The sequence below is a fragment of the Myotis lucifugus genome, unplaced genomic scaffold (genome assembly GCF_000147115.1).
Source record: "Myotis lucifugus unplaced genomic scaffold, Myoluc2.0 scaffold_1, whole genome shotgun sequence".
In the NCBI taxonomy this organism is placed as follows: domain Eukaryota; kingdom Metazoa; phylum Chordata; class Mammalia; order Chiroptera; family Vespertilionidae; genus Myotis; species Myotis lucifugus.
The window spans coordinates 16,495,959-16,523,207 of NW_005871049.1; the positions used below are offsets into that span (position 1 = coordinate 16,495,959).

The following is a 27,249-nucleotide window of genomic DNA, read 5'->3' on the forward strand; positions in this document are numbered from 1 at the left end:
TTAAAGATCTTACTATATAAGGCAATAAGACTTACAGATATTGAAATTGTATAGTGCTTTAAGTCTGCATTAAGGACTAAAAATTTAGTCCAAGGACATTGATTTATTAAATACTGAGTGGCTTCTATGTTCCAAGCCTCGATCTTGGTGCTAAGGATACAGCAGAGAATAATGCAAAATCCCTGCCCCCACACAGTCTACACTGTATTTAGGTGATGAGGAGATGATTTAGAATGAAATAAATAAATAAATAAGAGAATTTCAGCTAGTCATAGGAACATTGAAGAAAATACAACTGGGAAAGGCTTCACCTAGAAAGAAAAACTCAATCTGCATGTTAAACAAATGATAGGAGCTGGGTCAGTAGTGAAGAGGGGCAGCTTGAGCAAAGGATTGGAGATGGGAATGAGTGATAAAATAAGGGGAAAAAGGTTTTACCGGGTACAGAGAAGCCACAATGTCCAATATAAAAATTTGTTTAAAAGTTCATACATAGAATGTTTTGTCTAGTAACATGGACCAAGTAATCAAAGTTCTAATTGATGACATTAACTGACAGACTTTCCAGGAGCAATTTAACTTTCTGATTACCAAGAAAGAATTTGATTATTGTTCTAAAAGTAAGGCAGGTCATTCCATTTCATCCATTTATTCTACCTGCACATAAAAGTAGTCTTTTTCAGGACTTTTTTGTCTTTCTACTCTTGAGGCAGCGCAATGTGCTTGGTTAAAATGTGCCACATTCAAGATGCAGCAATTGGATGCCTTGTTTCCCATGATTTCAAGTTTTCAAAATTTTATCTAGAGTTGTTCCCGTGTCTAGGGAAAGGAGAGGAAATATTTTTCTTTCTCTCATGGCATAGCCTAGAGCCGTGGTTGGCAAACCGCGGCTCGCGAGGCACATGCGGCTCTTTGGCCCCTTGAGTGTGGCTCTTCCACAAAATACCACGTGCAGGCGCACACGTACAGTGAGATTGAAACTTCCTGGCCCATGCACAGAAGTCAGTATTTTGTGGAAAAGCCGGTATTTTGTGGAAGAGCCACACTCAAGGGACCAAAGAGCCACATGTGTCTCGCAAGCCGTGGTTTGCCAACCACTGGCCTAGAGCATGCACAACTCAAACTAATACTGATCGATGATGTGAAGTTTAAATGGGCCTTGTGCTCTGCCTGGTGACTCTATCTACCATTGTCTCTGCAGGAAACTAATCCAATCCATAGAAACTACTTTGTAAATAAGTTCTTGCATCTAGACCATTTGATGTGGGAATTTTGTAATTTTGTAAAACTTTTAGTGAACTCTTACCTTTACATCATATTTCTGCTATTTTTTCCTATATACAGTATATTCCTTTCTCCAGTTACCACCCTCCACCCCTCTGCTCTTAGTTATTTCAATATTTGAAATCAGTTGGGACTTTCACTCTGAGGGGATAGACCAGGCTTTGGAAGGGCCTTATGGGATAATTAATCAAATCTCCCTCTGGGTGCTCCAATTTTCTCCAAATATCCTAGGCTTTCAAGTCAGGCAGGCCTACTAAGGAGCTGAGTGACATGTATCGAGTGACTCAATGCCTCAGGTATAAAATGGAAATGAATAAAGTCTACCTTGAAAGGATGTTATGAATTTCCAATAAGATGAGGTGTTTAAAAGCACCCACTAAGGTCCTTTTACAAACAGAGTCCTCTGTGATTGTCCAGGTGGCACATGCACAAAAGCAGCCCTGACTCAGAGCGATCATTGCCCAAACTGCATAAGTTATTTTTTATAAATCTAACGAGAAATTGAAAGGTAAAGAATAATAAGCCTGACATTTATATAAAAATGTGTGCATCTTTACCTGTCCTTCCCCCCACCATTCCTACAAAAGTTTGAAACACAGTTATGTGTAGGAGACTTTTACAAGCTAAATAAGGGTACAAATGGAAAGCACATATGGTAAAAATAAAAATATTTTTCATTTCATTAAAAAATCAACAGTACCGCCCTGGCAGTGTGGTCTAATTAATTAGGCATCATCCTGTGCACCGTAATGATGCCAGTTCGATTCCTGGCTTGATCCCCAATACGGGGTTTGCAGGAGGCAGCCGATCAATGTTTAGCTCTCTCATATTGATGTTTCGTTCCCTCTCCCTCTTGCTTCCTCTCTAAAATTCAATAAAAAACTAAAATAAAACAAAACAAAAAATAAACCCACAGTACCCCCACTAAGGAGTTGAATGAAGCAAATCCTTACTTTTCCCAATATCTAACCTGTCAGTTCTCAAATGGGGAGAATTTTGCCCCCTGGAGATATCTGGCAATGACGAGAGACATTTTAGGTTGTCCTCACTGGGAGAGGTGCTCATGGCATCCAGGGAGTGAAAGCCAGGGATGCTACTCAATACCTCACAATTCACACATAGCCCCTACAACAAAGATTTATCCAGTCACAAAGGCAAATAGTGCTTTTATTGAGAAACCTTGACCTAGCCTTCACTTGAAAAATTAACCATAATTGGAAACTATCTCCTTGTGAGGCTAGCCACTCAGCTATTGGAGTTCTGTGAGAAAACTATTGGCAGAGGTGAAGCAAAATCTGTAACCTCTGCCTGCTGGCCAGGTTGTGTTTTGTGGGACAACACAAGTTGGTTCCCCTTCCCTGTGACAGTTCTTCCAATCCTGAAAGATGGCTGCTTTGCCGCGTCAAAGCCCCCAGACTTACAGAGGCATCCGGGATGCTCTGAAACAAGCGAGAACAAAGACCCAACAGTTTAGCTGCATTTGAACATTTTATTTGTAGTTTCGTCTGCAAGTCTAAGAGTCCTAGAAGGGCTCAAATAAACCCACTTGGACAAAAATATGTCTAAAAAGCCATAAAGGGGCATCCTTCAGATTTGTCTGTAAACAAGAAGTTATGAGTCCATTGCCAGGGGTGCATTTTCTTAACCTATTTCTTTCTTGTTCACATTGAAAGGCGGCACAACGCACATGTGGTTATACATCCCCTACACAAACTCCAAATTGTGCCTCTTCGTAATGAAAGCTCCACACTGGGCTCAATACAATGCATTACTTTGAGGAGAAAAAGGCAGTGATACAGCTTTATTCTTGTGTGATAAGAAACGTAGAGATAAAAATCAAGTTGCCATCTTGAGCTTGAAATCATTGTCAAATCTTATCGGAAATACATTTATTCTGATTCCTGGCAATCTAACCCCCGTTAGCCATTTCACAGTTGGTGAGCAGAAAGGATGTTTCTGCCTCATTTACAGTGTCTGAACCTGATTCAGACAATCACCTGCAACATTAGTCAAGAGATCGATGGCTAATGATTTCTGACAAGCACTGCAGTAACAGGCTGAGGACCAGACTGGGCAGCAACAGCAGTCAGAGCGTCTCCTGGAGCCAGCAGTAGGCAATGGTGGAAGATGATAAAAACGGAGTAGCCAGGGCTGGTCTCACATCACTGAAAGTCTCTGAAACACTGTGCAAGCGCACAGTACCTGTCATGCAATAAACACATAATCCTTCCCTACAAATATGTTATATGGAATCAACACTAAGGCCATCAAGCATGCAGCTCCATAAACTATAATACACAAAAGTAGTCAAATATTTTGCATTCTGCTGCAACTATAAGTTAGGGAAAGTGTAGCCTTACTTTTTATATTGATCATTTGGAGTATGTATTCTTTCTCCCTGAAATGCATTGCTTACCATTTGGACTGCTTACATCACCCAGCAATAAAGTGAAGGCCACATGGGCTACAGAAAGGACTGAGTGTTAGAAGACATGAGTTCTAGCTTCTCTTCTGCCATGAGCTCAGGGTATGATCTCGGATAGGTAACTTGGTTACCTTGAGCTTCGATTTCCAAGTCTGCAAGACAATGGGGTGGGACAAAATGATCTAGAATTCTCTCTTCCAAAAATATGACTTTGATTTTAGGACTCTCCATTGATATATTCAGTAATTCAATATATGCCCTAATTATTTTCAATCATGTATCTTTGGCTTTAAAATCCCGGTAAATTTATATTAAAATTTTTTTTAATGATGACTCATTTTATTCAGTTGAAATTTTATTTTCATGCGACCCCCTCATTTGAACAATCTTGTATCATCTTAATGACCTACATTTTATTTTATTTTTTTAAAAATATATTTTTATTGATTTCAGAGAGGAAGGGAGAGGAAGAGAGAGATAGAAACATCAATGATGAGAGGGAATCATTGATTGGTTGCCTCCTGCACGTTGGACCAAGCCCACAACCCAGGCATGTGCCCCCGACCAGAATTGAACCTGGGACCCTTCAGTCCACAGGTGGATTTGCTCTATCCACTAAGCAAAACCGGTTAGGGCTACATTTTTTATTTTTAAAGTCCCTACAATGAAATAGGTGATAGCAAGGAGAGCTGAATCTACAATGGTTTTGATTCATATTAAATAGCAGTTATTATAAATGCAATGACCAGTGCTCTTCAAAATTAGCAAATTTTTCTTTTACAGTCTGAAATTTTAAAGAATTTGATAAAAATTTAAGGTTATCCTAAATTTCATAAACTGAATTAGAGTTGCTAGTTAATTTCTCACATGCTAGGAGTTTGTATTGCATTTTCAAAAGTTATAAGGATAGTATTATACCTCAAAAACTTTCCAATAATCTCTCACCTAAAACTCTCTACCCATCCATGTACAGATGATTCTCAAATTCCAAAATAACAAGATAAAATCCCACTTACAGTTAAAAATAAAAGTTTCCTAAATAATAAATTGGAATATATTGCTCAAAATTGCCACTTCCTAAGTTGGTGATACAGTTTTGTGCTATGTTAGTGAGGGACATATTAATGAAGAATTTTTATTCTAATTCTCAGTTGTTATTTTTATACTATAAATCTGAAAATGTGGAAATATTTATCCTGTACAGCCCAATCATAACGTGAGTTATATTCTATAGCACCTTAAGAAGAAAAATTCTCTGCCCTTAAGCTCCTGTGAGAGAAATCCTTTGGAGGTTTTGTTTTATATATTGGTAGGGGGACCTGGACCAAAGTGAGTCCAGTAATCTGTGAGGTGGCCTCATATAAAGTGTTCTGTTCAATGGAAGATTATAGTGATTATTTAGCCCAATCATGTTCTCTTAGGCAATCCAGACTCACTGAGAAGTTAGTGATGGCAAAAGTGAGAAGGTGCTCAGAGATAAGTGAACACCAAGACAGTGACCGAGTTGTGTCAATAGAGTGAATCAAACCACGGCTGCTGCTGAGGGAATAATGAGAAAATTCAGCCCTTATCTCCTAGGGGTCCTCCAGTTCCCCCAAATCTTTCGGTCTGGGAGTCCTGCTGATCCTGGGTATTCCTGGGATAGGGTCTCTCTCATTGCCACAGGAATCTTTACAATCAATTCCCTTACTCGCCGTAATCTGAAAGAATCTCTTTCTTATACCCAAAGAATAAAACTGAGAAGTACTGAGACATAAAAGGGTTCTCTAGGGCTAAAGTGGCAAGTAAATAACGTCAAGCCTTTTCCTCCTCTATGTTTATCAGTGAGAGACTACAGGTTGATTCTTTCCATGGCAACAGGCCAGTAGACACAGATTATATAAAGGAGTGGGGGGTAGGGAGGAAGTTTGTGTATATTTTTAAGATGAGAAATGATCAATCTCCACTTGGCTATGTTTACATGAGGATGAAAAGTGAGTGTGAACAATAATTCCATTATACCCATGATGACATTAAAAGTAATTTCAGTTCTCTGTTATTTATGGAGACCAAAGAGAGCACTGGCAAAATGAATCAGATGATATGCCCACCAAATCTAATTTGACCAACTAGGTATTGTTACTCTTTTTTCAGGGCAGAAATGTCAACATCACTGTGTACACACACACACACACACACACACACACACACACACATCACTTTTTTGTGCTATTGTAGCACTTACCACAGCATTAATGTATCTACTTATTAATATTTGTCTCTCTCCAATTAGATCATAAGTGCTGTAAAGACAGGAACCATATCTGTTTTGTTCTCCATTATACCCTTAACTCCTAGTCTTATCTTAAAGTTGACAATTGTTGAATAAATATGGTAGAGCCTTTGCAAAGTACTGGTAGTGAAGTACTTGCAGAAGCATTAATGTGGATTTCATGATATTTTATATGCTATATTATAATAAATATATTATATATAACTATTTAATTGGCTTAAAGAAGAATAAGCTCTTATGTAAATTATTATATAAATAGAGGCCTGATGCACGAAATTCGTGCAAGAGTTGGCCTTCCTTCCCCCGGCTGCCAGCACCGGCTTCCCTCCGGCACCTGGGACCCGGGCTTCCCTCCAGCCGCTGGCAGGCACCCAGGACCTGGGCTTCCCTCCAGCTGCTGGCAGGCACCCAGGACCCAGGCTTCCCTTGCAGCTCTGGCTTCGTCAGGAAGGTCCTCTGGAAGGACGTTCGGTCTAATTAGCATATTATACTTTTATTATTATAGATATTAATATATTTACATAATATATTACACCTTATTATATATTTATATCACATTACATAATGTTTTACATTATATCTCCCTTTATTAAAAAATAACTTTATAACTATGGCAAATGGAAACTATATGAAAATTTTCAGTTAATAGCCAGTTCTGGAGAGTTCAAGTATCAGAAAACAAGCCAGATTCCCAAAGGAGGATTTAAATGATATTTCAAAATAACATAGAATTCCTATGTAAATGTGTGCTTGGTTCATCTAGTTGAATTCTCTAATGAATGTGTTTCCCCATTATGAGTGCATGTGGCCTCATGCCCAGTGAGCACAGGAAGATCAGGGGCTGAAATCATGTTAAGTAGCCATGGTATCTTGAGGAATAATTCTTCCAATCTGTGGAGGGAATACAAAATATCTTTTTCTCTTTCTTTCCATCTAGAATGATGAAAGACTAATGTAGATTCTACTTTCATAAGTAAGGAGTTAAGACAGAGAAGTAAACCGTGAAAAGTCACTAGCGTGGTGACAAGCCGAGTTCCTCAGCCTTCCCCAAAGTGGCCACCGTAGCAGCCTTCTTCCACTTGACCTCTGAACAACATAGTTTATGGCTCTATGGGACCAAACCAATGAGTGGTTCCTATCAGTGAGTGACTTCCTAGATGGTTTTAATAAACACTAATACTGTGAATATTTCTCTATTTCTTCATGAACCAATTACCACTAGGAGATTTGTCTTTCCCTTCGCAGGAGAGCCAGCTTCTACTCATAATCCCTTTTACTAGATTTCTTCCTCGTTTAAGGCAGACTTCCATAAAATTCCATTTTGTTTCCCCTTCTCAGAAATCCATGAGAGCCCTGAAAAACATTTGGAGCATATTCTCTCTGCACAATTTGATAACCTTTTCACCACAAGCCATTATTCTGGTAAACTCGGTAAACCCTGATTTAGACCCATGATGTAATGATTTCCTATCGGGCTATGCGAACACATTTCTTGAATCTTCCCCGAATGCTTGCATGCAGTGGAAGCTTTGTCTATTACCCTTTCACCGTGATAAAAGAGACAAGAAAGCAAGTTATGAGTCATTTCCATTCTGACAGATGAGACAATGAGTGGAAATGTGACGCCTGCCAAGAGCTTTTATCAAGTAGGTTATACCAGCTAGTAATACGTGTGAATAATGAGTGGCTGGAATCTTCGGGGAAACGGTGGCAATATGAAACGATTTCTGATACTTCTGATGGGGCTCTGCCACTCTTGGAATTCCCTGCCTTCCCAGTAGAGTTTTGGCCTGACAATAAACAACAGTTTAGTACTTTATCTAATCCCAGCCAGGAGGTGAGTCCAACAGCAAGCTTTTGCAGATGTTCACATCCAATAATCTATCCATAATTGATGAAACAGGGAGGTCAGATGTAATGGCTGCTACTGTTCCAGCAACAAATAAATGGTTATTGACAAAACAAGCCAGTGTGGCACAGAGCGCTGAGCAGTGACAGGCACGGGACGGATTCCTCAGTGAGCCGTGTGGCAGGAGGGCCATGCTGACACATGAGCAGATGGAGGCAACTTGGAAAGGGAAAGGGAGGTTGCTGAAGTGCGGAAAAAGATGGAGACAGGCTGAGGAGGAGAGGAAACTGAGGAGCAAGCCCTGGGAAAGGCTGTGGACTTGGGTAAGTATGAATGTGTGAGCAGTTCAGAAATGCCTTGGAACGTGTGCACTGGGATCCAGATGTCTGCTTGCTTTCACCACTCACACAGCTGGCTGTCCAACCGGGCAGCCTGGGTGCCTCTGAAACCAAAGTGGACGCGTGGAACCCTCGGTGCCCAGACCCTCCCACTGAGAGACATTCGTTGGTACTCCACTGAACACTGAGGCTTCCTTTTCTTCCCCCGTGTGTTAATAAAAATCTAGGAGATTCATATATGCAATTTTAAGATAAGCCAAAGATGCAAAATTGTGGAGCTAGAAAATTTCTCCAGACTGGGACTAATCCTGAAATACATGCAGCTTAAATTCAAATTTAATGCAAAGAAATGTGACTGAAAGGCAACGTTTTTTTAGATAATAAAAAGCAGACATTGCACTTTATCCACCTCAACCTAGGCAAAGGATAAAATAAAGGCATTAATCGAGTATACTTTTATTGACTGAATGAAATTCAAGATATTTGAACCTAAATAAACAACTGAAATCTTATACTTCTGTTCTGGGACTAAAAAATAATGTTTTCCCACAGTTTACTATGTAATATAATAAAATGAAGAATGGTAGAATGAAATGGTAGTTATTATTGCTATAGGTAGTCATAAAGAGACTTGGGACACAGATGTTTTAAATATTAATATTCCTAAAATCACTTAAATCAATTTAACACTCTTTAGTGGTTTATTTAGAAGTGTGATTTATTCTCTACTTTGCAACCAATGCCTTTGATCAGCTCTGAAAGAACATATGAGCTGAAAATAAAAAGGCAAAACAAATTGGTGCTACCGTTCTTATAGTAAGCTTTAGGTTTGATAGCATAAAGTAGGAAATTATCTTTGGTGTTTTCAAATTACTACCAATACTTAGAAATGGAGATTATAGAGCCCAAAGGACTGGTGGAGATCATATCTGGAATCCCTTGCTGGTGGCCCTGCTTCCTGAGCTCAGCCATCTTCCCAGCCGGGGTCCCTTCATTGAGCAGTGTCACCCTACTCCAGTCCCCAGGACCATGTCTGTCCCCGACGTGCCAGGGTAGAAGCTTGGCATCACATAAGTGTGTGTAGATTATATTCTGATCTCAACCTTTGTTATGGTGACCTGGCTCTTACCGTGTCTGTTTAGACCAAGCCCCCAATATGTGTCCTAGCCCTGTTCTTCTTCTTTTTTAAAAAATTGTTTTATTGCTTAAAGTATTACAAAGAGTATTATATATGTCTCCTTTTTTTTTTCTCCCCTTGACCTTCCCCTAGCCTCCCATACCCCCAGTGTCTTGTGTCCATTGGTTATGCTTATATGCATGCATACAAGTCCTTTGGTTGATCTCTTACCCACCCCCCCCCCGAAACCTCCCCAGCCTTCCCGCTGTAGTTTGACAGTCTGTTTGATGTTGCTCTGCCTCTATATCTATTCTTGTTCATTAGTTTATAATGGTCTTAATTATCCATAAATGAGTGAGATCATGTGGTATTTTTCTTTCATTGACTGACTTATTTCACTTAGCATAATGCTCTCCAGTTCCATCCATGCTGTTGCAAATGGTAAGAATTCCTTCTTTTTTACATCAGCATAGTATTCCATTGTGTAGATGTACCACAGTTTTCTAATCCATTCATCTGCTGATGGGCACTTAGGCTGTTTCCAGATCTTAGCTATGGTGAATTGTGCTGCTATGAACATAGGGGTGCATATATCCTTTCTGATTGGTGTTTCTGTTTTCTTGGGATATATTCCTAGAAGTGGGATCACTGGGTTAAATGGGAGTTCCATTTTTAACTTTTTGAGGAAACTCCATACTGTCTTCCATAGTGCCTAGCCCTGTTCTTATGAGCTGTGTCCCAGTCTTGTTCTTCTTGATTGAATCTCTGTCTTGATACCTGATCTGATCCCTACTTATTGAAAGTCTGGAGACCTACCTTGCTGCCATCAATATGCTCACATTAGGAGTCCCACTCCTGATCTCCAGCCTGTGGCTTCGTGCTTGTCACTTGCCTATGGTGGTTACTACCATGTATTTAGCAAATACTACATGTGCAAGTATTTTACATTTATGGTGCATTTAATCTTCACAAAATTTCCATTGTACAAATGAGAAAAATGAAGTGCAGAGAGGTTGAGTGACTTGCTCCAGAACACACAGTCCTAGAGTTGGAGGAGGAGAAAGAACCTGAACTGGGCTTATTGGTTTGTGACTCCCGCTGCTGGATTACCACTAGCATGTCTGTGCTGACCTAGACCTTCACTCACAGTGTAATGCTTCACAGTTCCTGGAAGCCAGTCTCTAAACATCTACAGGAGCGCCTACTGCACATTGACATCTGCCAGTCTAGATGTTAACTTCACGTTTGCCCAGATACAGCTTTGCCTATTACCAGTTGCTATTTTTTTAGTCCGTGGCCTAATTATAATAGTCAATACTGAGTATTTATTCTGACATTCATCTGCCTACAATGACCCCATTTCCACTCAGGAGAAAATGCCTGGCTTCACAATGGCCAGAAAGGCTTCCAGGATCCCACCTCTTCCCTCCTTTTTTTAAAAAAATATATTTTATTGATTTTTTTACAGAGAGGAAGGGAGAGGGATAGAGGGTTGGAAACATCGATGAGAGAGAAACATCGATCAGCTGTCTCCTGCACACCTCCTACTGGGGATGTGCCCACAACCAAGGTACATGCACTTGACTGGAATCAAACCTGGGACCTTTCAGTCTGCAGGCCGACGCTCTATCCACTGAGCCGAACCGGTTAGGACCACCACCCCTTCCCTCTTTGACTCTGGCTCCTCCTGCTCCGCTGCCCTTTGCTCTTCCTCAGTCTTGCTGGCCCCAAGCTTCCCGGGGACACTGCTGCCATTGGGCTTTGGCCCTGACTATGGCCTCTGCTTGGAACGTGCTTCCCTCACACATCTGCCTGGCTAACTCTCTCATCTGCTTCCAGTCTGTTCTCAAATGTCAAATTCTCAACCAGACCTTTTCCGATCACCTATTTAAAATCCTCACCCCACCACTTGCTTTGATACTCCTGAAGCATTCCTCTGTTGTATTTTCTTCTTTTTTTCTATAGTGCTTTTATTATCTAACATACTATCTCATTCACTTGTTTATTACATTTAATTTTCATTATCATCTTTTTCCAATGGGATGGAACCTTCAGGACAACAGAGATCTCTGGTTTGCTATTGCTGATAAGCCAAGTGTCTAGAACAGGGCTTGGTAATAGGTGCTCCAAAACTATGTGCTGAATAAATAAGTCACAGATTATTCTTAAGACTACCCATCAACCTGTTTAATCTTCCCAACATCCCATGAGTAGGCATTAATATTTATTCTTATCTCTTTTTAAAGGTAAGGAAACAGGCACATAAAGATGAAGCTGCTAGGCCAAGGTCATACAAGTGGTAAGGACATGAACCCAGGTCGCCTGATTTCAGAGGCAGCACTCTTATCTGGCCCCTCCCACCTCAGTGCCAAGATGGTGCCTAACAATACCACCACATAGATGGGCTCAAGTACTAGCTCCTTTTGGTACCACCTGTCCTACTGTCGACCAATATTACAACAATTGTGCCCTGCCACAAAGTCGTTGAGGAAGCTGAACAAAGCTTAATGACTTATCCAGGCCAAAGAACTTGGTGACAAAACCAGAACCAGAACTGGAACCTAGGATGTCTGACTCCCAATTTGGTGGTCTTTTCTGGTACTTTCAAAATTAATTTGAGGATCATAGTGATTTTCCTGGGTAGTACTTTTCCATTCCCATGTAATCTATTAAAATAAACAATTAAAAAGTAATTTTGGCTTTGCAACATTGTAACAAATATTAATGTTCATTTACATAATATTTCAAAAGGAAATGTTTATTTTTGTAATATCTATGATATTATAAACATATAAAATGAACATAATAAATAGTCACTCTGCTGTAAGCTAATATAAGCTCATAGGGAAAATGAATATGTTTAATTAAATTTAGGGGAAATGTATAGTTAAATCATTTGCAGTACAATAATAAGGACCAATAAACCATTATCTCTTTACTGTTCTATTGGAATTTTTATCAACATGCTATATTAATAAATAGCATCTTCATTTTACAAAGCAGGATGCTAAGAGATTTTTCTCTGATCTGGTAAGACAGTAGTGGTAGCAGGAATAACATAATACTTGCACTAACCCAGCAAATTATACTTTTACTGTTCTATAATATTCACCAGTATTTATTGAGACAGTAGAGTATGCCAGATATAGTTCCAAATACTTTCTTCATATTAATCCATTTAATCCTCAAAATTACCCATAAATTAGGTGCTAGTATAATCCTCATGCTGTCAATAAGGAAACCAAGGCACAAGGGAGATTAAGTAAACCGAGGCACACAAGGTCACAGGATTAGAAACCAGAGGTCATGTTCTTAACCACTATATTAACCCATGATCATGTTTAAGTTGGTAACAGAGAATTGAAATCTACGGGAAGGACCCTAATTCCCTTCCTCTACTTCATTTTACCCCAAAAATATAAACATTCTGCCCTACCAGATTTTTCAACTTAAAATCAAACAGTACTGTTTATGCACATTCCCTTACATTTACTAATTCTTTCTGGCAGATAGTAAATTTGCATTGGGAGCAAAAAGAGACAGGTTATTAATCTAAGTCTCGGTCTTCATCTGTGAAATGGGAGTGAAAGTAAATAGAAAATACTAATAATATCTGCCTCTTAGGGTTCTTGTGAGTATTAATGGGATGAAACATGTAAATAATAAAGTTGGTACCGTTCTAGGCACATAGCACACAAAGACACATTGGTTGTTATTGTTGCTCCTGATGATGATTCTCTATCAGTTAGGGCTCAGTTGATTTCACTGGATAAAGACCACCCCAATCTAACTTAGGTAAAAGGGTAAACTAGAGACTCAATGCCACTAGGAATTGCTCTCTCCATTTCTCATCTCGGTTTCTGTGTGTAAGCTTTATTTTCCCACGGTCCTTCATGGCTCTGGAGGCTCCAGGCCAACCTTCTCACCCAAGAGGACTGGCTCTTATTTGAAAAGACAAAATTATCAGGCAAGCAACCTGATTGGCTTAGCTTGTTTAGGGAACCTTTCCTAGAGATGGACTGGGGTGAGAAGTAGTGGTGGTGGGAGGCCTATAAATCCAAGGTTAGAGGGAAGACCGCAGCCAGCAGAAAGGTGACAGTGGGAATGGAGCAACATTCTGGGAAGACAAAGACAACAGATGTCTTCCAGTTTGCTATGAAATATATGCCGTTTTTCTCCTCCAGGGGCTTTATCTCATTTAACAGTACCATCATACTTGGGATTATTCGGAAAAAAAAACCCCAAAAAACTTCTGATTCATCTTTAAATCTATCCTGTCTATACTTTTATCTACCCAGCCAGAAATATGTGAAGTTGTAAAATGTCTCTCAAATATGTGAGCTACACCACCATCACCTCAATTCGTTCCTCACCCGAAATACTTCAGAAGAGCCAGATAATTGGTTTTCTCCCTTCCAGTCTCTCTTTTAGATTTGTCCCGCACACAACTGCCAGGCTGTCTTCTAGAACAAGTTCCTTCCCTACATAGGCCCTTGGAGATCTCAACCCACCACCCTGTCTTTCCAGCCTCTCCCCCAGTAGCCCCACTCGCCCACCATGCACACTCCGCAGTGACTGCAATGGACTGTCTGCTCGCCAGGCTGCTTCCCTCCACTGAGGGCACAGCTACACTTACCTTGAGGATCAATTCAAGTGCCATCACCTCAATCTCCAAGTAAGACAAAGCTTTCCTGTTGCTTCCCTGGCTCCTAGTCCCTACCATGAGGATGGCATGAGGAAGTGTCGGATGTCCATTTCCTCATGGACCATAACTCTTGCAGCGTAGTAGGTAGGAATCTACTAGAGCATAAAGAAATTGCTTAGGCCTGTTTTTCCACAAGGTGTACCCAACTGAAGTTTAAAACCACAGTCCATCATCAATAGTTGTCACCATGCTTATTCATGTGGACTTGGCCAGATTTACCCAGGGTCCAAAAACTGCAGGGTTGCATTTTTTGCCCTAGTTTATTGTTTTTGCTTTATAATTTATATGATTATCTTTTCATTTTATCAGGCCATCTTTAAATGCCCTTTATTACTTGTTAAGCATTTACAAACTTGAATAGTTTGGATTGAGATGAGCTGCTGAAATGATTAACTGCTATTATTAATCCTATGCTGAAGACTTTTCCTATGAACAGTCTGTATAAAACCTACTTAAAACAATTAAAATCTTTACATTTGAATGGAACAAAAAAAAATAACAGTTTACTTCTTCTTATCACAAAATCAATATACAGCAGGTCCCTGAATAATGTTGTTTCATTCAACATCATTTCATTATAACATTGATGAGATGCCATAGAAACTTAACTCTGTCTACTTCAATTAGCATATGGTAAAACTGGTTTTGTTATATATTGTTTTGCTTAAAGTCCCAGAATTTATCAGCGATGTTAAGTGAGGACTTACTGCATATAAATTGTAGAAAATTTTGGGAATATTTTAATTCTCCCCAAAATAGAGAATTAAAGTCATCCATTATTACCACTTCCACAGATAACCACTAAAGACAATTTGGTGTTTCTAGTATTTTCATATGTATGTATGTCTGACATGTATATATATTTATGTATGTAAACATATGTAAGTACAGTCATATTGTACACTGTTTTGTACCTTGATTTTTTACTTAATATTTTGGTAAAGCTTTTATTGTTATAAAATATTTACTCATTGTGTCATTTTTATTGGCTGCACTGCATTGCAACACAGGATACTCAGCAATGTTTAATCAGATTGCTATTAAGTACTTACTTTGTTTTTGGATTTTTCATCATTATAAACAGTGCTTATAACATTGTATATTAAGGTTATAGCTAACTCTGTATATATTAAATAATTGTGCAAATAATATTACGGCTAATTGTGTGTATGCACTAATAATTATTTCCTTCAGATACGCTCTGAAATGAGTAAATCCTTAGCAAAAATATAGGCAAAATTGTGTCTTCTTAAAATAGGACAAAGCTACCATTTATTGAATGCTTTCTAAGTGACGGGCACATTACTATTTTATCTCAATTAATCCTCACAGCAACTCTATCATCCCCATTTTACAGGTATTGGAAGGAAGCTTACAGAGGTCAAGTGATTTGCATAGGTGTAGTCATCTGCCAGAGCCCCTCCCATAAACTCTGCAGCCAAAGGCCGCTGTCTGCCCAAGGGCTGGGCTCATGGTTCGCTAGAACTGCTGGAGAATGAGTGTCCCTGGAAGCAGCTCTCAACCGATGAAGGATGGGAACTGGTGGGCAAATACCCCAGCTCCCTTGTCCCTTTACTGGGGTAACTGGCTGGTTTCTACACTGGCTCTCAATGTCCAGCAGGACTGAGTTCCATTTTCCCACAGTAGTAACTCACCGGTGGAACCCCTCCCAGATAAACTACTTGTATTCAAAGCCACATCTCGAAGTCTGCTACTGGAGAAACCCAAACCAAGACATCACGGTTGTTAGTCTAATAGTCCAAAACTTCACCTCTCATGGCCCACGCTTTTACAGAAACTCAAAGAATGCCTTATAAGCTTTGCAAAAAAATATCTGAATATTGATTTTAAGTAAGAACTGTAAAAACACATTAAGACTACAATGAAAAAGATTTTGTGAGTAAGTTATACTGTTATTAATTTACTTTGAAATTCTAACACATGGATTGAGTTACACTCTTTAGAGCAAGATACACGTTAATCATTGGTCAATAAGTTTTTATCAGGTGTTTTTAATAAATCTGTCTCCTTCATCCTCCCTCCCCACTCTGCTCCCTTTCCCCTCTCTGATGTGTTGCTAAAGAGTTTCTCTGCAGTGTGGGACTGGCTCTCCATGGGTTAATCATCCTGAATCTCACCCATCCCTTCACTCTCTACCTCTAACTGCAGCTTCCACCTCTAACTGCACTTCCTGTTGTCTCACATCCTTGCTAACCTTTCATACCTCTAAATTATGCTTTTATATAAAAGAATATTAATGTTCTCCTTTAAAATACTCACAAATAAAAACTGTTACCCACATTTATATAATCAACTCTTGATTATTCAGGAGCTGAACACCATTTTGTGGGTTGTTTGGTTTCTTTGTCACCTTCCTTCTCTTTCTCTATCATTGGCCGTCATCATTATCATTTAGGGGAAAAGGAGGGTGTATAGAGGACATTCATATGCAGATTTAATATAGAGCAAGTTCAGTTTATTAGTTATTGACTAAAATTTTATGTTAAGTGAAAACTGTGAAATTATTGGGTAAAATAGTGCTCTAAATACACAATTGAATACTAGGAGTGTAGCATTAATGTTAAAGTCTATTATATGTTATTTTTATTGAACACTAATTATACTGAACTAGAGGCCCGGTGCACAAATTTGTGCACCAGTGGGGCCCCTGTGCCTGGCCTGTGGGATCAGGCCAAAACCGGCTCTCTGACATCTCCTGAGGGGTCCTGGATTGTGAGAGGGAACAGGCCAGGCCGAGAGACCCCACTGGTGCACGTTGAGGGTGGGGAGGGATGTGGGAGGTTGGCCAGCCGGAGAGGGACCGTAGGAAAGCACCAGGGTGTGTCCAGCCCATCTCACTCAGTCCTGATTGGCTGGACCCCAGCAGCAAGCTCACCTATGGGTCAGAGCATCTTCCCCCCGGTGGTCAGTGCACGTCATAGCGAGCAATTGAACGGCCTTAGCATATCATTAGCATATTATGCTTTGATTGGTTTAATGGCCGACCAGATGACTGAATACTTAGCATATTAGGCTTTTATTATATAGGATAAGCTATAATATCCATATAGCTGTTAAGTGAAGATCAAGTAATTGTCTACACAGCAAATATATTTGAGAATATTTTGGATATTTTTAAGATGTTGATTACATTTTTCTTTCTGAAGTGACCCCTATTGTGTGTAGAGGAAAATATAATTTGGCTCAATCTGGAAGGACAAAGTAGGATCCACATACTATTGCTGTTTAAGATGTGAGTCCTATAATCATCTCCAGGTTCTTGCAGGTGCGATGCCTCTTCTTTTTTTGCGGCCTCTAGATCAACGTGCACTAACAGCTGAGCTGCTGCCTCTAGGTCTGTCACACAATTAGTCTTCTGATGAACTATGCAGGTCGCTTTATTGCTCCGGAGAACATTTTCATGTGCAAGGCCTTGAACTTTAAGGAGTGTACATACATTATGTTCCATATGTCACTACTATTCCGTGTAGTTGATTAGGTACTTAATTTTCAGTGTGTTGAAGTTTATCCTTTTAGGATGAACCAAATAAAAGTAACTATCCTTTTCTTTATTTTCTCTCAAAATGAGTATTAGGAATTTTTTGCACTATTTCTAAAAATGTGAATGACTGGAAATAAAATGTCAGCAGCTTTGTAAAGAGCTACTCCAGCAGCACTTTTTATAATGAATAATAATAATAATCATGAAGTTCTCATTAAAATGCTATTCTAGGTCTCAAAGGGATCAAAATCAGCTTTCACATGTCAAAGAATCAATACATTTTACTACTAGAATATCAGTGTTTATATTAATTTAGGCCATGAACTCTTTCTTTCCTGACATAAAATATCTCTTTATTTCCATTAAAGTCTATCTATATCTTATAAGTTTTTGTATTACATATTACTATTTTAAAAGGGCAGATTTTCATTTTTCTTAAGTTTTTTATTTTTCTGTAATTTGTTATCACTTAAGTGACAAGTGCCATAATTTATATGACAAATACCATTAAGTATTCATCATTTCAAAAGAAAAATCACTACACATGCTATTTTTCTAATCTGTAACATTGAAAAGAGAAGAATTAGAAAAATTAAATATAAGAAAAAGGTATAACGAGAGCTAAACTCAATTAATGAGGAAATTTTAAAATACACCACATTCAATTTACTAAAATTCTAGCCTACAAACAATTTTTGCTCCAGAAATTTATATTTAATTATTACTGGAAGGTTATCTGTTTTAATATTTTAGAAAGGTCATGACTTTAAATTCAAAGACAGTAGTAGCAAATTATTAGTAAAACATTTTACATTTTAATAATCACCAAATTATTAAAATATATTTTTATGAGCTACCTAAAATGTTATTTTCCAAGTATGTCTACTTGTTCAAAAATGTATTAAATAATATCAGATATGGAATTCATGCTTATCCCATGCCTTAGATGATTGCTTTATAATTTTGAGTAATGTAATTTTATGCAGTTTGGAAATAAATCCATTTTTTAAAATTAGGAAATATGACTATTTTTTTCTTATATGGGTGTGTTTTCTAATCCTATCATCTTTCTTTTGCTTGTCAGATAATGGATATTTTGAACATTTCTCTACTTAGCAAATGTTTGGAATGAAAAGGAAGTAAGTGCTAGTTGTGCACTGGTGGAAGGGTGTGTGGAGGGCGTATGATGCTAAAGGAAAGAGGTTGGTGTGGCAACAATTGGGGTAAATGGGTCTGTAACAGCTGTTCCTTTTAGATTCTGGAGGAGACCGCCTGAGTGGGTCACAGGACACAAGAATGAGGCAGATGAATATCTGGGGTGAAGTAGAAAATGACTGCTGCGACCCCAAGCTCACACCTGAATCGTCCCCAGTGGAGTGGTGAGCCCTCTAACATGCACCGGAAGCTGGGGATGAACTGCACAGCACAGGAGGCAAGCTGGCCGCAGGCAGGACTGTCTGCATGTTTGGGGTAATGGTAACCAGCGGTCTTCAGGGAGAAGGAGTCCACCGTTTCCTCTGTGCCAGCATCGGAGCCCCCCTCAGACACTGAGGCCATTAAACAGGAGCAGAAGGGTCAATTTTAGGTACTGGTTTCTAATTGGCAAGTAAAGACAACTTCTATTGCGTGAGAAGTGAATAGCTCTGATCTTTAAATAAATAAATAACTCAAATTCCTTTTTTGACATAAATCCTATTTTTTAAAAAAATATATTTTATTGATTTTTTTACAGAGAGGAAGGGAGAGGGATAGAGAGTTAGAAACATTGATGAGAGAGAAACATTGATCAGCTGCCTCTGGCACACCCCCTACTGGGGATGTGCCGGCAACCAAGGTACATGCTCTTGACCGGAATCGATCCTGGGACCTTGCAGTCCACAGGCCGACGCTCTATCCACTGAGCCAAACCAGTTAGGGCCATAAATCCTATTTTTTAACTGAGTTATAAATTTGGGGGGAGAATAGGGATGTAAGGATACAAACGGCCTGCTGAAAAGAGCCACAATTTCTTTACCTGAGAGAGAAGAGAAGGCAGAAGGAGAGAGGGAAGGGAGAGGAGTGGTTAATATGTGAGTGGAATAAACGAGAAACTTTGGCGTTTAGGGAGTGGCATGAAGAAACATACAGGCTTCAGAATATCCTAGAGAATGACAAATTGAAAAAAAAATTAAATGGAAGGGAGGATTTAAAAATATTAATGTTGCCTTGAGTCAAGAATGTATCTCTTTTACTGTTCTTTGAAGACAAGGAAGTAGAAATTCAAATCGCTTTTCTTTCAGTGTGCTGGATTTTTTTCTTTAAATATGAAATACCAATTTATTCTGTTGCATAATGGCTTCAGCGGTAGATAAAAGTCTCTGCTTATAAAAGGGGCCAGAAGGAAAACTTGTTTTATGAACATTACTGTGGAATCTACCAAAGCATCTGCATGTCAGCTAGATTATCTTTATATATAAAAAGCCAAGTGACCAGCCGACTGGCCAGTAGATATGACGCACTGACCAGCAGGGGGCAGACGCTCAATGCAGGAGCAGCTGAGCGACAGCAACTTTGCAGAATGCCCTCTCATACTCCAGGACCCCTTGGAGGATGTCAGTTTCGGCCCAATCCCCGCAGGCCAGGCCAAGGGACCCCACCTGCTGGAGGGACCCCGCTCACTCCACAGATGCCCTTTGAGACCCAGTGCTGCCCCAGGTGCAGCCGGCTGGGGAGGGACTGTGGGAGGTTGGCTCCAGGGTGTGTCCAGACCGTCTTGCCCAGTCCCGCCCTGCTGGCCACCTTCTAATTAATTTCCTTTCATTGTGCATGAATCTGTGCACCGGGCCTCTAGTCATTTGAATAAAGAGTCCACCAATATCAAGAATGGAATGACTTTTAAGGGAGAAGGTAACATTCTAAATAGAGAAAGGAACTAAATGGGAATAGCTACAACAGGGGTCCTCAAACTACAGCCCACGGGCCACATGCAAATACAAATATTGTATTTGTTCCTGTTTTGTTTTTTTATTTCAAAATAAGATATGTGCAGTGTGCATAGGAATTTGTTCATAGTTTTTTTTTAAACTATAGTCCGGCCCTCCAACGGTCTGAGGGACAGTGAACTGGCCCCCTGTTTAAAAAGTTTGAGGACCCCTGAGCTACAAGGATCATTCCCCCCCACACTTTCTGTTAGCTAAACATTACAAACAAATCATTCTTTGTTAGAGATGCCCTCATATAAAATGGTTTTATCTTTGTTTACATCTATTGAGTTGAAAAAAGAAATAACATTTAATTACATTTACTTAGTGAGACCCCAAGAATATATCATTTTACAAATATGATCCATATACTTTATAAACAATCCATGACTTATTGGAATTATATAGTCTAACTAAAGGGTGTGTCCCCCAAAATGTACGCACACTTTAATGGCCAATAGCTCAATTTTGAAAATGAAATGTATGTTAATAAACACTGCCTTTATAATTATTCAAAGTGTATGTATACATTTTTTGGGACATCCTATATTTGTTCTGATATGTTAATAAGATAATTTTGCCACAAAATGCTGCTGCTGATGAGGCTACAGACTTAGGGTAACCTTGTACGTACACTAACACCAATGTTAGAAGCATTCTAAGCTATTATAAAGATGCTAACGTATGCAAAAAGAGAGCTGCTGTTTTGTATATGGAAAAATTAAATCATAGTACATATGATGAAATAAATGAAATATCAATACGATGAATTTTGCTTTCATAGTATAATTTTTTGGTAGGCTGCATTATTGCTAAATAACAGGAAGCAAGTAATTCACTGAACATACTAAAGCTTGAGTAAATTTAAAGGTGGTGTTCCCAAAATTTTTAAGTGGAATAAAGGATTAGAGAGGAAGAAAATTCATGTATAAAAACAAAGTGCTAAGGGAGGACCTTCCTTTTTCTTAAAATAATTTCATGGTTGCAATATTTGACTGTGAAAGCTGGTCCAACTTTGCACAAGGCCTTAAATGTGATTTTTAATAAAATAAAGGGGTGGGCAAAAGCAGGTTTATAGCTGTGAGTATGTGAAACACAGTTTATTCTTGTATTATTATTCCCTTATTAATTATTGCATTATTTATTATTAACCTACTTTTGCCCACCCCTAAGTTTTTCTCTCTAAAACATTAGAACTTCATAAGATTTACCTTTTAAAATTCAGAATTTACTCTACATGGAGCATTTATAGGTCTAAATTGATGATGGCCAAAGGGGATGACTATTTCTTTTCTCAGCACCTGATATATGCAGGTAACATTCTCCTCTTTAAATGTCAGGGTCTCCATGACCTCATGCACAGGTTTATTAGAGTAACTGTCCTTTCTCTTCACCAAAGACCTTTTCCTCATTACTATAGGTACTTCAGCCCTAAAGAAATCCACTATTTGTTTTTAGGTTGGCTCTATTCTGTCACTGAGAAAAGAACTTTTATCAGCCAGACTGTATTCATATGCTTGCCAACATATTCTCATATAACATGTATTAATCATATATCAATAAATTAAAGCCTTTAAGTTAAGATAAACTAGAAAATTTTCAAAATCTCATCTGTTTATGATCATCAGAACCTTCAATTAGAAATATTTCCTTGTGACAGGTTTCTCTAAGCCCAGTTTCTCAGAAAAATCATGTAAAAGTTTTTAAACAGATGAACAACATTATTGGAAGGGAGACATCTGTGAGAGGTGGAGATTGAATCTAGAGGCAAGATACTGAATATGTGAAAATGTTCTAAATTCTAAACTTAAATTACAGGTGAGAAAATAAAAACAGTATATGGCATTGAGGAACACTAAAGCTAGACTGAATAAGAAGAGGGAAGGAAGTGCTAGATCTAACCACAAGCTATCACTCTGGCTCCAGCACCACAAAGCTGGTTTCTTAGCATTCTGGCCCCCTTCACAGCCACACTGGACAGAAATGCTATCAATGGTGTTGGTAATACTGCAAAGGGAGGGAGCGGAGCGTAGGATAAATGAAGATTTCAAAAAAAATTTTTTATGTTGAATTTTTACTTTACCATTAGATAACTGGACAGATATCTAATCAATCAATCAATCAAGTAATCAATCCTATTTATGAACTGATGTGATTTTTTTTCACAATATATTCACTAAAGAAGTAAAATATGTTGTGAGTTCCTAACAGACATCTTGTAAACCAGAAGCAATGCTGTCGGAAGAAGAGAGACTGAGGTTGGAAAGACACGTGGTAGTTTGCAAATAAATAATAATAGATCGTTTATGTAACATGAGGAGCTCCCAGGTCCAGAAGCAAAAAGGGAAAGGGAAATCAAATGGTAGTCTGAGGCATGCCCTGTTATCCCTGAAAGGAAGCAGGGGAAAGTGTCTGAAGTAAGATACTAGAGAGGATGAAAAGACATGGCCTTCAACCTGAGATCCAAGCAAGATGTCAGGTTTTGTGGGAACCTATTTTATATGAGTCCAACCACAGAGACCGGCTGCTCTCTGCCACCAGCCTGAGCTGGGAGACCTCCACCCCCCAAATCTACTACTGCTCAGTGTCCATTCTCCACCCAGCCAGACCCCAGTCCAACTTCCCAATCCTTGGTAGCTCCTTCTCGACTTTGCTCTTGGCATCCTGTGTCCAGACCTAACAACAAAACCCATTTTTGGCTCTGCAGCTCTGCCTGTGGGTCTGACCCAAATCTTATGCTTGGTTCCTGCAAGGCCTCAGTTCTGGGTCAGCTGTGTTCCCAAAAGGCAGCAATATTCTGCCATGAGATCTGGGTTCCAAGACAGCCCCTGACTCTTCCCAACTGCAAAGGCTGGACTTGTATGGTGAGTGCAGCAGTGAGCCCGAGGCCTGGAGTGCGGCCTGCCCGGTTTCCCAAAGCCTCTGCCCTGGCTGGGAACTCAATGACAAACATTAACTAACCTAACTAACCCACGTACTTGCCTAAGGGAGGGGGATAAGTTCTTACTGAAAATATCTGCAAGGAGCTCTCTTATTCCAGCCCAAAACCTGGGATAGGAGGCAGAGGAGTTGGCATGTTTAAGTCTTTTAGACATGCCGAGTTCCCCTGGCTTATCTTTGGTCAGATCATCTATTCCTGGTTTTCCTCCCACTTCCATGGACACTCTTGCTTAATCCCCTTTGTACCACCTTCACCCAGCTTGGCCCTAGGACTTTTTCATCAATCACTGTTCACCTACCCTAGGAAATCTCCTCTACTTCCCAGCTCTAGTTTGCTTAAAGTTACACATTTATCAGTGTGAAGTTTATACAGCATCTCCAATCTAGATTTCCTTTTGTGTCCAGACCCACATGTACTTCTGTCTATTTGATCTCTCCTTGGATATCTTAAAATGTCCTCAAATTCAACATTCAAAACTGAACTCTCCATTTCCCCCAAGGCCAGTGCCCTTCAGCATTCTCTGCCTCAGTGAATGAGCCCGGCATCTATCCAGCTCCACAGCCAGGAACCTAGGGTCCATCTGGACACCTCTATGTCCCTCGCCTCCCACATTTAGTCTATTCCCAAGTCTTTCAGAACTACTGCATCTACTCGTCACCACCTTCACTTCTACTAATGCCCAGAAACTGGTCAGGGTAAAAGTGCTAAAAGCTAATCATTATCAAAGGTTTATTATATACCAGGCAGGTGGTCTTAAAACTTTATGTGAATTATCTTTTCTAATCATTCTGTGTATTAGTTTCCTAATAATATTCATTACTAGACTATCCTACACTGAGCTGAGCCAGCTCAGTCAAGGGTTCAAAAGCCTGAGTGAGGGCGGCGAAAGGATGAAGAAATGACAGACAGAGAGAGTAAGCTGGGTCTAGGTGGATCTTCCTGTGCATGGCTAAGGCCACAGAGAGAGATCCAGAGGCAAGTTGAGCCTTTATTTTATAGCCAGAGGTAAACAACGTAGTGGTCACCATAGTTACAATGTTCTTGTGAGTTTCACTTGTTTTGGCAGCACTTGCTACATCTCCCACAGCCCATTAGCTTCCCAGACAAGATCTAGGGAGCATCATAAGGTCAAGCCTAATTATGCTAAGAGGACTGTGCCCTCTAAGCTGGGACTTGTTTGTGGCTTTGCCAACAGGTCAGTCCGAGGCTTAACCCTATAGCCACGCCCTACACTACACCACTAGTGTTATCTTGCAAAATTATGGAACAGATCCAGTGCATGGCATGATGCCTGTATATACAGAGAGAAATGCCAATTTGTTCCACTTAGTTATGCATTCGTTGGTGGCTTCTTGTATGTGTCCTGACGGGGGATTGAACCTGCAACCTTGTAGTATCTGGATGATGCTCCAACCAACTGAGCTACCTGCCAGGTTCTTTAGTAAATTTTTTTATTACTTACTTTTTGCTGCCATTAAACCCATTTCTCTTGTCCTTGGTGATATGAGAATATAGACAGTTACATGATTCTATATATTTAACTTTCATGTACCCTAAAGCATTTAATGGTAATTGACTATGTACTACCTTTTATAAACAATAAAAACAATTTTTGTGCTTCCAGAATATTGCTATTGTGCGTTAGTGTCTATATATATGTACACTGCTATAAGGTCCATATCTGTTAGACTTATAACAACATACAATAAAATAAAATATAATAAAACAAAAATGTAAAGTGGGAACACTTAAACATTTAGTTCAACTTACTTCTAATGCTGTGTCATGCTCTCCAGCAGCCAAGTGTGCTAAGCCCAAGTAATAGGAAGCTTCCCCTTCCATCTTTTTGTCATTTGCTAAAGTGAAAATACAGAAAATTATTGTGGCTTTAAAGAAATTTATTCATTACAACAAACAGAATATTTGCTTTTAAGACAGTAGACAGTTATAGCAAAGTATACACATTTATCAACAATCCCTGAAATCTGTTTTCTGTTAAAAAAAAAAGTCTGTTGCTTCACAATTTACCTGAATCACAGATGTTAAAGTGCATAAGTAATATAATCACGAGGAGTTATCCTCGACATGCACAGACCGGTATTATCATTTTGAGACTCATGTATAATTTCTATGCTGTTCCACCATGTAAAGACCTATAGTCGTCCAGCATGGCTGCTACTACACACATCAAATAATCAGTTAAGAGAACCAACATCAACATTACATGATGCATACACAAACATGCATACACAAAACTGATATTGAGCTAAGTCTCTAACAGGGCAGATAATTAGCAAATTCAGGAATTATTTTTTATTAGGTTCAATTTAAAAGCTATTGGTTAAAACTTGGATGAGAGTGACTGAAAGAGTCATTTTTCTTTGTTTTTCATCTTCTTTTCACAAGGAATTAAACCTTCCTTATTTCTGTGTAATGTGCTTTATCCCAGGAATTATCAAATTCTCTTTTCCAAAAGTAGAATGTGTAAACATGCAACATGTGGTCCAATAATATATACATCATACCATCTCATAAACATAATTTACTCACGTTTAATATACTAAATATAACATTTACATAAGATATACTTACAAAAACCATTCAAGATGCTTAAACATGAAAAGAATACTATCCTTCTACTTTTGGAAGTCATTGGCTTTCAGTGTCACCTAACTAACTCCTAGGTAATGCAAATGCTGACAGGTGCACCCTCACTTTTGATCTTTAGAAAGTAAGTATCCTTAGATTTCTGAACTCTGCGTTCCCACCATGATGGATGTCAGCAGGAGCCAGCAATTCTCTGTGCTGCTTTCACGCTCAGCACTCAGTGCATTATCCCTCATGAAGCGTGTCTCGTTTGGAAGACTGCAAGAAAACAGGACTGCAAGTGCCAGTGGCTGTATTTTTTTCTTCTCTAGCCATTACACCAATTGCAGAGAATTATAAGATTTCTGTTCAGTGGAGTTGATGGGACCAGTAGATCCAGTCTGGAATTTTAACTCTTAAAATTCACCTGGGCACTAACTTTTCCTCTAGAATAGGTTTATGAGTGATGGGATAGGAATGAGACTAGGGAAGAGAGGGGTGGGGGCAAAAGGAAGAGGCTGAGAAGGGAAGTGGCCCTGGAATGATTAAAAGTTGGTTATATGTGACTTGCTGTGTTAAATAGAGTAACTGCATTAAACCACTAACCACAGCATGCACTGAGGTATTACTATCATTTGCATCTATTTTTTTTGTAAAGGGCATCCCAGCAAAGAGGAGGAGAGGAAGAAAATCTACTCTGGTTGATAGATTTTGAGCAGTGATAGATCCTGATTTCTGGGCCCGAGGATGAGGCCCAGGATTTTAAAAATATTCCCAGGTGATTCTAATGTGCAGCCAAGGTTGAGAACCACTGATTTTGAGGCAGCTAATTTAAACAGCTGGGTCACATCAAATATTAGTTTTAAAATGGGATTTAAGCATAAAATTTTTTCCTGTTTACTAGTTCAGAAAAAGTTAAGATAAAGTGAAAGCAATGAAAGAATGGAGGGAAATGTCAGCGCTATTAAAGTTGAGTGACACATCTAGCAAAGGGAAAAATACTATTTATATTGTGTAGTTTGAGTGGGTTGAATTAATATTGGCTTTGCTCTCTAAATCAATAATCATTTATCTTAAAGAAAATACTGTTTTTATTTTCAAGATTCTTGATGGGAACCATTCTTTCTTTGTGAACGACCTTACAATTTAGCATAGGGGAACCTAAAGCAAAATACCTTTTCCTAATTGATATTTTCATTGAAATTCCACATAACTTTCCAGGTAACTAAAGTCAGCTACTGCAATTGATCTAAGAGCTAACTATTTACAT

The 27,249-nt window shown here is 39.1% G+C and overlaps 1 protein-coding gene across 1 annotated transcript in view; it reads right to left on the reverse strand.

The window, feature by feature from the left end:
- Positions 1-27,249, reverse strand: part of TTC29 (tetratricopeptide repeat domain 29) — a 99,908-nt gene that overhangs the window by 12,635 nt on the left and 60,024 nt on the right. The window contains exon 7 of the mRNA XM_023752838.1: positions 25,164-25,249. Coding sequence (XP_023608606.1) covers positions 25,164-25,249 — 86 coding nt within the window. The remainder of the gene's footprint in view (positions 1-25,163; positions 25,250-27,249) is intronic.